Below are 10,748 nucleotides of genomic sequence, written 5' to 3' on the forward strand. Positions count from 1 at the left end.
GCGGTGATGACCGTGATGCTCAAGGACAAGCCTGGTCCTCCCACTCCCCTCCCCCGCTACCAGCGCGAAGGAAACCTACCTACGCCGTTATCTTCGCCGGGCGCTGCCAGAGCAGCTGTTGGTTGGCTGGCGGCTGGAGCGATGCTGGGTCCCCCTCCCAGCTCTCCCGCCTCCCATCCGATATAAATCGCGGCTCCTGGCCGCTTTTCCAGCCGACAGCAGCCGCCGGGGGCGCAGGTGGTGCCGCAGCCGCCTGTTGCACATCCCTGCCCCAAGGACCCGATGAGTTGCTGGCTGCCCGGCTGCCCAGCTCTCAGCATGTGCCGGGGCTTAGCCGCGTTCCCCATCACTTGCCTGGAAAGGTAAGGGGCTTTCGCCACGCCGCAGATCTGGGATGCAGAGGGATAGCTGGAAAAGACGCACCTAACTTTGGAGCGGCTGCGCCAGCCTCTGGTGCTCCCGCTGCCGCCGTGATGGTTCGGTGGAAACTGGGGTGCCCAGCGCCGCGAAACACGCAGTCAAGGATGGCCCGACTGAATTGTTTTGGCTTCATCCGTTCCACTCTCCAGGAGGGGAACGCAGAGGTAAAACACGCAGAGGCTGGATAGGGCAGCCCTGCGTGTGTCCAAGCGGACAAACGCACGAGGGCTGTTTTTCCATCTCCCTCCCTGCAGAACTTGCTTCAGGTTGACAGCAGCAGGACTATTTTTGTCAACACGGTCGAAATGTTAAGTGACATGTTGCTCCTCCTGCCAAACACGGCCACAAAGCCCCACGCTGCCGGCTTGACATTTAACCACGTCTTTTTGTACGGGCGCCTTGGGATGCTTGAATGAGCTGCGGCACGCAAATAGCAGCGGGACCGTGCGCTGCCTCGGGGGGCCCTGGGGATAGGAGCCGATTCGGCAGCGGCTCTCGTTGGTATTACCGTTCATCCCTCCCGTCAGGGAGGTGCCGCTGCCGCGAAGCCGCGGTGATGGGCGGCCGCGTCCCGGGCGCTCGCAGAGCATCGTGCCATCCCCGGCCTCGTTGGGTCTGGAAAGCATGGGGTAGGTGGCTAGAGTCCCCGGGGGGGGGGGGGGGGGGGGGTGCAGCGGTGTGGTGGCAGGGTCCTGGTGACTCAAGGACACTCAAAAATCACCCCAAAATTAGGGGAGCGTCAGCTCTGCTGCAGCAGCCTCACGGCAAAACGTTGCCGCTCTGCCGAGCAGAAAGCGATCGCTGTGTTTTTCCGGTGCTTTGAGGGCAAGGCAAAAGGAGCCAAGTTAACTCCGGGGAGCTGGGAGGAGCTGCGGGGGCTCCAGCTGAGCACTCAGCAGCTGCTGTGCTACCTGCCCCGGAGGAAAAAACTGGCGGTGCTACCTGAGAAGCGAGCGGGAGGAAACAGTCCCCTGGGCTTAACGCAGTGCTGAGCGCCGTTGCCAGGGAGCAGAAAAAAGCAATTGGGGAAGCATTTATTTCATACATCAGAAGGCGAAGAAGGAGCTGAAGCTGAGGAGCGAGGGCTGTTCCTCCGAGCTGTGTCGGGTCCGTGGGGTGCAGCCCCTGCGAGGTGGTGGTGCTGGGGGGGATGACAACAGCAGCCCGGTGGCCCAGCAATCCCACCTCTCCCCTTCTTCCCTTCCAGAGCCAAGGATCTGAAGACCCGATTAGGGATCCTGCTCCATAAACCAGAGGAGGGGCACAGGATCGGGACCTCCGGCAAGCTGCAGCTGGGCTCCAGGCGGAGGTAAGCCAAGCGGTGCCGTGTCCCAGGTTCAGCCCGGGAAGGGTCCCCAGGGACCAGGCTGTGCTGGGGGATGCTCCTGCCCATCTGCGCCCTCCCCTCGGCCCCACCCCGGCAGGCAGGGGAGGCGGATCGCTTCCCAGCTCCACCAGTTATAAAAGCAGATGGGGGAACTGATGCTCTGGCATTCGGCACAAGAGAGCAGGGCCTTAGCAATCGGCAAGGAACCCAGAGAGCTCCTGCAGTTAGTTCCTGGTGTCTCAGACCAGGGAATGCAGGCAGCACTGAAAACAAAATACTAAATATTGCTGCTGAAGGCAGGGTGTCTTCTTGCAGAGGAAGCTCTGCAGAGCTTATTCCAGCAGAAAAGGGCTCTCTGGAGTATTCTCTAGAGAAGCTACCTGGCCAAAGCTGCACCATGGAGCTGAGGTCTGGTGAGCCGTCAGGGAAGGTAAAAGAAAGGGAGAAAGGAAAGAGAGCTCACAGGTAATGGATGCTGGGGTCTCACTTTGGTTTCCCACTGAGTGCAGCTGCCTCCCTTCTTGCACTGTCTCCCATTAACAGGAGGCTGAAGCCCTCCCTTCCTTTGCCACGGGTGACAGCGAGCCTTACGTCCTTTTGTCTTTTCCAGAGACTCCTCACGAGAAGTACTTGAATGGAGGGAGTCCTTTGACCAGCTCCTGAAGAGTAAAAGTGAGTAGGATCTTGTTTTCTTCTCTTGGTGAGAGTGTGTAGGATGAGCATGCTTCCAAAGAGCAAGGGGGTGGCTGTACGCCCGCAGCCAGTGCACGAGGAAATCTTGTCACTCCCTCAAATGAGATGCTTTAGGATTTAGAAAGAGGCCCCTCTCTTGCCCTGGCAGAGCTGATGCATGGGGCTCATTGCCTGCCTTGTGAAGCTGTACCCTTTCCTTCTGGCTGCATGCTTTTGAGGGGGCACAAGCGCTGTCTGGTAGTGCCTTGCTGCTGCCTCGGGACAGGAGCATCGGTGTGGGCTTCCCATGTGCAGCACGGTCAGGGGTAATGTCACACCATGCTCTGACCGACCCTTTCTTTGCACTCAGCAGAAGGGAACGTGTCTTCTCTGTGTCCTTTGCACAGTAATGCAGCCACCTTCCTGTAGGCTTTTGTCCTGTGCCTCCAGGGATGACTCTTCCACAAGGAGAAGGAATTCAGCTGCTTTTACTGAGTTACATGGAGCCATTTTCCCCTCCAATATTTGCCACACGCAAGGTGCTGCCTCCCTCTTCCCATGCAGACAGCACCTCCAGACCCAGAGAGGGGGGCTTCTTTTTAGTCCTATGTGTAATCCTTTTCTTACACTGGACTTTACAGCAGGTACACAGTGCTAGAAGAGCCAAATTTTAATGCAGAGGCAGTTGTCTACCTTAAAAGCTTTTCCACAGCAAGTGAAGGTCTTTCTGCAGTGCTAGTTTTAGGCTAAGCATATTTTTTTTTTCCTCAGCCTTCCTGCAGTGCTGTGATGGCTAACAAGTACCTCCAATTTTGTAGATTAATACATGCCCCCCAAGCCTGGCTCTGAAACCCTTGCTGCAGCTGCTCTCCCATCCTCCTCAGCATCTCGTTCCCCCTGGATTTCAGCTGAGAAATGAAAATGAAGCCATCACTGCTCGATTCCTACAGGAGAAATGATGCGTCAGTGCATTTCTCCTTAGGTAGAATTAGCTCTTTTCCAAAGCTGTAAAGAAAATCCTCTGGAGCCCTATTGCAGAAAGGTCAGATAAATAAAACCAGAGGATTGCTTGTCTGTGGGAAAGGATTTTATTGGAGTCTAGAGGCTAATTAGCAGCGTCTCAGAGGGTGGAATTTGCCCAGAGGGAAAGGAAATCTGCAGCTGTCATTGTCTGAGCTCCCAAGGCAATCCATGTCTGGCAGTGGTCCTTCTCTTCCTTCCCCACTTCTGCCCCATTAACTGCTCTATCCTCCCCTGCCCAGGTGGTGTGACAGCCTTCCACACCTTCCTGAAGACAGAGTTCAGCGAAGAGAACCTTGACTTCTGGCTGGCATGTGAGGACTTCAAAAAGACCCGGTCGAAGACCAAGCTGGCCTCCAAGGCCAACAGGATCTTTGAGGAGTTTGTTCAAAGTGAGGCACCCAGAGAGGTGAGAGCATTTTCTTCCTCTGTCCTGTGGCATCAAATAGAGTGGGAAATGAGTAGAATATGCCTGTGGGTTTTATTCAGATGCTCTTCTTCGTAAGAGGTTTCATTTCTAACATTGCATGATTCACCAACATGAAGGGATATAAAGGCTTGTGAACATCTTCATCATAGAATGGTGGGGGTTGGAAGTCACCTCTAGTGCTCATCCAGCCCAACTCCCTGCTAAAGCAGGTTCCCCTCCATCAGGTCACACAGGAATGTGTCCAGGTGGGTCTGGAAACCCCCCAAGAAGGAGCCTCCACACCTTCCCTGGGCAGCCTGTGCCAGGGCTCCCTCACCCACAAAGCAAAGTAGTATTTCCTTGTGTTTAAGTGGAACTTCTTGTGTTTCAGCTTATGTCCATTACCCTTTGTCCTGTCACTGGAGACAACAGCCCCATCCTCCTGACATTCACCCTTTAGGTACTGATAAATGTTAATGAAATCCCCCTGCAATCTCCTCCAGACTAAACAGCCCCAGTTCCCGCAGCCTGTCCTCATAAGGAAGATGCTCCAGTCCCCTGATCATCTTGGTGGCCCTGCACTGGCCTCTCTCCAGCAGTTCCCTGTCCCTCTTGAGCTGGGGAGCCCAGAACTGGACACAGGACTCCAGATGAAGCCTCACCAGGGCAGAGGAGGTGGAGAACCTCCCTCAACTTGCTGCCACACTCTTCTTAATGCCTCCCAGGGTGCCATTGGCCTTCTTGGCCATGAGACCACATTACTGGCTCACGTTTAGTTTGTTATCAACCAGGATAATGACCTGTAGATGAAGAAAATGCTTTTGACCCCCTGCCGTGGGAGGGAAGGTAATACCAAGTTAATGTTTGTGGGTGTCGCTTCCTTGCAGGTGAATATCGACCATGAAACCAGGGAGATCACCCGCAAGAACCTCTCGGGTGCCACCTCAGCTTGCTTCAATGAAGCCCAAGCCAAGACTCGCACCTTGATGGAGAAGGACTCGTACCCCCGGTTCCTGAAGTCTGCCTCTTACCAGGACATGACCAAGCAGGCCACCAGCCGCGGCATCAGCAAGCGGTCGCATACCTGACCCAGGCCCAGACTCACGGGGGGATGAGCCAGGGCACCAGGCAGAGGCTGAGGGACGGCTGGTGGGGGCTGAGCTGGCAAATGTGGGCTTTTGGCCAAAGCCCTGGCATTTTAGCAGCATCTCCAGGACCCCAAGCACTTCCCACTTCTCACCGAGTCACTGGGAAGAGAGATCCTCCCTCCCTGGAGAAGCAGAGCAGGTGGGAAGCCGGTGCCTCCCCTTGCAGCATGGCCAGAGACCTGCAGCACCGCAGGGACAGCAAGAAATCAGGCTGGAGTTGCAAGGCCAGGAAATAAACAGCGGAGTCCCCATTGCACCCCTACCTGGAGAGCTCCCGCCTGCAGCAGCAGCCCCGGCTGCAGAGCCAGCACAGCAGCCTGCAATCCCTGCGGAGCCCCAGGCCTGCCCACGGGGCTGTTCTGATGAGGGAATGGCCAGAATAGAAGTCCAGAGACACTGTGGCATTTTCAGCCCGGGGGACCCTGCACCTGCCTTCTCCTGAGACCCTTCCTCTGCCGTTCCCCGCGCATGCTCTGCACCACGGCTTTGTCCCTTCTCCCAGCACAGCGTGTCCCCAGCAGTGATGGGTTTATCCCTCACTTACGCTACGTGGCCTTTGGATTGCACACAACCTTTGGTCACACATCTGACTGTTGACATTACTCTTATTGTTATTTATTTTATCGTTCTGGTGATATCTGTATTTATTAGAAGAGCACTGCTGAAGGCACACACACTTGTCTGAGGAGCTTGTAAATGAGGTTTAGATATTGTAGCACTTAGCATGCCTCCCACCTTTCCTGTGTAGTAACTTCACATTGATGACCAGCCAGATCTGTAACGTGACCATGGAGCAAGGTATGTGAGCAGCTGTGAGGGGTCCAGGACAGCGGAGGCTCAGAGGGCCGTTGATAGCAGCAAAAAGATGCATTGTAGTCTGTGCTGTTTCCTTCCTCCCCTTAGCTTTGGGGGTGGCTTTGGGGCCCTGTTTGCCAGCAGCTGCCGGGGTGGGTGATGGGGAGCCCCTGGGTGTCCTGTGTTGGGTCACAGGGAATGTGCCACCAGCATTGTTTCCTTCTGAGAAAGCCTGGGGCTGCCACTCCTGCCTCTGTTCATCCCTAAAGACTAAACCTAGAGGTCCTTCCCACTCCTACTGCTACTCACTCCTTGCCGAGGGAACCATCCTTTCCCTCCTGAGCATTAGCTGGAGCACAGGATCACTTGGGCTCTTTGTGGCTGAGCAGAACAAGGGACCGAGGACCAGTTTGGGGATGTCACTCTGAGTCCTCTTCCATCTTCCCCAACTCGGTTCTACCTCTGAGCAACGTTGAGTCCCTGTTGTGTTTACAGAGTGATTTGAGCTGCTTTCTTATTTATTATTTATTTTTACAACTGGAACCACCTTTTGTTGTGTTACTGAAGTGACTGACGCACAATGGTCTGTTTTCAGTACTGAATTCATTGTTATCCTTACGAAATAAATCGTACAGAGGAAAGTGCCCTGACAACATGTCAGCATTGGCTTTTTGTTGGCTTTCAGTTGACTTCTACATTCTAATTTTGAGTGGCTTGCAAGACATACTAAAACAGGCTGCTGGTGTTGGATGGCTCAAGGGGCATTTGCAGTTGCTTTCAAAGTCTCAATGTCAAGAACAGAAAAGGAAGGTGGACACTTGCAAAAAGTTAGAGCTTGGTGGTATTTGGCATATCGAAGAGAATTGAACAGTTCCCAGCCAGAATGAGAGCAGAAGTTAGGTTTTGAGTATCTTCATTGCCAGGGTGTTCAGTATTGTTTGTATTGCTCCCCATTGCCTGAGTGCTTTACAGGGCTGCAGTTCCTAAATCCCATTTAACAGACACCATTCCCTTAAAAGCACAGGAGGATTTTAGTGAGGGCTGCTCTTTTTGGAACACAAATGTTATTATTGTAAATAATACTGGATTTTTATCAATAACTCAGCTGATGACTGAATTAATCTACAAGGGAGAAAGTACCTGGCATTAGAAGGGTTATTAGGAAATATCCTACCTCTGCTGCAGCATGTGCTGCCTCTGAGGTCTGAGCAGTCCCCTGTGTCCCTGTGGGATGCTTTGGGAGGGCAGAAGGTGAGGGGATGTGGGGTGTGCACCTCTAGGGACCACACTGGAGGGCTGCCTGGGGCAGGGAGGGAAGCATCTAAGTGTAGCTCAGAGATGCAAATGCTGTCAGTAAATTTACTGCCTGTTTTGGAAACCAAAAATTAACTGGCCTGCATCAGCAGAGGAGAGTGTTGAGTGGACTGCTGAAGAGGAACTGGCATCACAGGTGACTGTAAATTAAGAGTGCTGAGCTGCCACGCTACTGCTGCTGGCACAAGCCAGCCTTTGCCATTAAAAAGCTCTCTACAAACAACTGGGACTATAACAAAGCTCTATGTCTTCTAATGCAACCATGCAGAGTCCAAGGATCATCATTCATTGCAAAATACATTGATTTCTCCATCTTTATTCCCCACAGTTGTCACCCTCCAACCTGGGGGAAGGCAGATTAAAATCCCTTGTATCTTTAGTCGCTGATTCCTGAAGCATGGCCATTTCTTAAAGGCAGGCAGTTCAGAATCTTCTTCTGTATCTGATCTTAGTGCATGGGAGAGGGAAAAAATTAGCTACAAGGTGTCCAGGAAGGAAGAAGTTAGCTAAAAGGTGTCCAGGAAGCATTTAAATTATCCAGCAACAGAGACTTAGAGCAGCAAAACAGTATAGAAGCAGCTAGAAACAAAATCATTATTTTTTATTGAAATTGCAGCTTCTAACTGGAAAAAATGGAGCATTTTATCTTGCACACTTTGAAGTTAATTTAAAAATGATTTTCCAGTAAAAAAATGTATTCAATTGAGCAACAGAAAAAGCAAGAAATGGTAATATTTTTGACCTTTCTTTAGAAAGAAGTTTGGAGTTATTTGGGGTTATTTGTTTCCATGCATTCTTGATGCACCATGCATAGAAATGGATGGGCCAGGCTGAGTCTCAGCCTCAGTGGTAGAGTTCAGACTTCACAGCTGATACTGAAGAATCCCATTTGCAGCATAGTTTTGTCTCTACAAGTCTGAGATGCTTCCCAAAGAGAAAACTCGGTCAATAAAACCATGCTTGCATCCAGAGTGTCCCCTGCGAGTGCTGGCTAAACCCAGGGGTAACAGAACAAAACATTTAAAGCCTTGAGGGGATAAAACAAAACCCCAACCCACAAAACCACGGAGAGAAAGAAGAGGCAAAGTTTCCCATGAGTGCCTCTGGGCATGGCCGGCTGCGGTTGCTTCCAATAAACCATAGCCAGAATTTCCCAGGGCAGAGGCTGTGAATTTGGATGCAGCAGAGAAGATTTGAGCTCCGGGAAGCAAACGTGGGGGCTGGTGCTGGTTCCCCCCCGGCTGTGATACATACTTGCTTCAGGGCCAGGTTTCCATGAGCTGGGATGAGGGGTGGATTTATTTGGTGGAAAAATCCCCGCCGGTTTTGCTGTGCCGTGGGACCCGGCCTGTTGCCAGCAGCGTCTCGGTGCGATGGCATCACTGCTGGGCCCTCCTCTCCTCCTGCACCCGGGGGTCCCTGCTCCGGCACGGCCAAGCAGCCTTTGGGGTGGCCTGAGGACATGGAATCACAGAATTGTTTTGGTTGGAAAAGACCTTTAAGATCGAGTCAAACTCCTCCCCTCACACTGCCAAGCCCATCACTAACCCATGGCCTTCAGTACCTCAGCTGTGTGTCCTTTGAATATCTCCAGGGATGGGGGCTCCAGTGGGCAGCCTGTGCCAGTGTCTATCAACTCTCAGTGAAGATTTTCCTCATCTCCAAGATAAACCTCCCCTGGTACAACTTGAGGCTGTTTCCTCTTGTCCTGTCACTTGTTACTTGGGGAGGAGACCAACTCCCCAGCTCACTACAACCTCCTTTCAGGTAGTTGCAAAGAGTGCTCGCGTCTCCCCTCAGCCTCCTCTTCTCCAGGCTGAACCCCCCAGATCCCTCAGCTGCTCCTCATCAGACGTGCTCCAGACCCTTCCCCAGCTTCGTTACCCATCTCTGGACATGCTCCAGCCCTTCAGTGTCCTTCTTGTAGTGAGGGACCCAGAACTGGACACAGCACTCGAGGTGCAGCCTCACCAGTGCCCAGTACAGGGGAACAATCCTGTTCCTGCTGCACACTACTGCTGATACAAGCCAGGATGCCATTGGCCTTTTTGGCCACCTGGGCACACTGCTGGCTCATGTTCAGCTGCTGTTGATTAACACCCCCAGGTTCTTTTCCACCAGACAGCTTTCCAGCCCCTCTGCCCCAAGCCTGTAGCATTGCCTGGGGCTGTTGTGGCTCAAGTGCAGGACCTGACACTTGGCCTTATTAAACCTCCTACAATTGGCCTCAGCGTATTGCTTCAGCCTGTCCAGGTCCCTCTGAAGAGCCTCCCTGCCCTCAAGCAGATCTACACACCTGCCCAGCTTGGTGTCATCTGCAAACTTACTGAGGGTGCACTTGATCCCCTCATCCAGATCATAGGTGTGGAAGTGGGCCACAAAGACATATATTTGTGCTGTTGGATGTACATGTACAGGTGTATGGATGCTGAGCTTTCCACATACCACATTGGAGAAACACACATAATACCACATGTATGCAGGCAAATCTAGGATTTCTTTTCTTTTTATGTGCAAATAAATGCTATAAAGCACTTTTGAAGGAAGCTCTGCCAGCTCCTGTGCCAGCCGGCAGGGAGGGAGCAGCTGCATCACACTGCTTCCTGCTCTGTGGATTGTGCCTTCACAGCCTTGGCCCAAATAAAGGGCCCAAAATCACATGTGACGTGACTCATATCCCTCTTGCTACATCTGCAGCTAAATGCCAAGGTTTCCAACCCGGTGCAGCTGTGTGCAGGGATTCTTACCTTCTTGTCTTGGGAACTGATAACAAATTAATGATAATATTCTGACACTGCTGAGGCTACAAGGGCAGCACTGGGCTCTGCAGCACTCCTGCCTCCCCATGCTGACCCAGTACAGCTGCAGCCTGTGGGGAGGAGAAACAACTGGGAGAAATGCTGCTGGGGACTACCTCTGCTGCTTGGGGAATGCATTTAAGCTCAAGTCCTCAGCCCAGCTCCTTGATTGACCTGTTTTGGCTGATGTGGGATGCTTCTGATGGACCTGCTCTCCTTGCCCAGGGATTGGGATGTGGTGCCTTGCTTGGTGAGGTCTTAGTCTGTTGGTTTGTTATTTTTCTTTTCAGCCTGAAAGGCTTGCAAATGTAGATTTAAAATGTAAAAACACCTCATGGCAAAGTGAAATGTGGCTGATGCTCCTGCATGGGTAGCATCACCTGTCAGCAGCTAAATCTCATCCTTCTGTGGACCATTTTCCAGGGCTGTCTTCCAGCACTGAAAGTCACATCACCATGACCAAACATATAAACCCTAGGACATTACCATTTGGAAGTATAATAAGGAAGCAAGTGCAGGGAACATGAAGAGGAAAAAAAAAGACATCCTGCTATTCATAGCTTCTTTTAAAAATATTATTACTTTGGCAGGCAGCTTTTGTTGCCACATTTTAGCTCATGTTTATTTGTGGCTGGTGGACAAGGCATGGATGCTCAGAGATGTAATTTCATGGGAAGGGTGGTAAAAGTGGGTATAGGTCCCTTAGGATGGAGGAAAAGGGAGATTTACTTAATTGTGCCCTTGATTTCCCTGCTGACTGTGTCTCAGCAGCTCATCTCTTGAGTCTCTGTGTGCCTGGGGGCAGATAAGGACTCTGCAGAAGTGCAAGTACAGCAGGAACTACA

General features: G+C 52.1%; 1 protein-coding gene across 1 annotated transcript; it reads left to right on the forward strand.

Moving 5' to 3' along the window:
- Positions 1 to 282: 282 nt before the first annotated feature.
- RGS16 (regulator of G protein signaling 16) lies at positions 283 to 4,936 on the forward strand. The gene is made up of 5 exons (XM_062003849.1): positions 283 to 362; positions 1,628 to 1,729; positions 2,358 to 2,419; positions 3,682 to 3,848; positions 4,736 to 4,936. The coding sequence occupies exons 1-5, from the start codon at positions 283 to 285 to the stop codon at positions 4,934 to 4,936; spliced, it is 612 nt and encodes a 203-aa protein (XP_061859833.1).
- The last annotated feature ends 5,812 nt before the right edge of the window (positions 4,937 to 10,748 follow it).

Source organism: Colius striatus, chromosome 10 (genome assembly GCF_028858725.1).
Source record: "Colius striatus isolate bColStr4 chromosome 10, bColStr4.1.hap1, whole genome shotgun sequence".
NCBI classification, from domain to species: domain Eukaryota; kingdom Metazoa; phylum Chordata; class Aves; order Coliiformes; family Coliidae; genus Colius; species Colius striatus.

Bases quoted from the DNA above. Each gene is read 5' to 3' on its own strand.
- RGS16 (XM_062003849.1), top strand. From the start codon at position 283: ATGAGTTGCTGGCTGCCCGGCTGCCCAGCTCTCAGCATGTGCCGGGGC. The intron at 1,730-2,357 runs GTAAGCCAAGCG...TGTCTTTTCCAG, and splicing joins CAGCTGGGCTCCAGGCGGAG to AGACTCCTCACGAGAAGTAC. The intron at 2,420-3,681 runs GTGAGTAGGATC...TCCCCTGCCCAG, and splicing joins CCAGCTCCTGAAGAGTAAAA to GTGGTGTGACAGCCTTCCAC.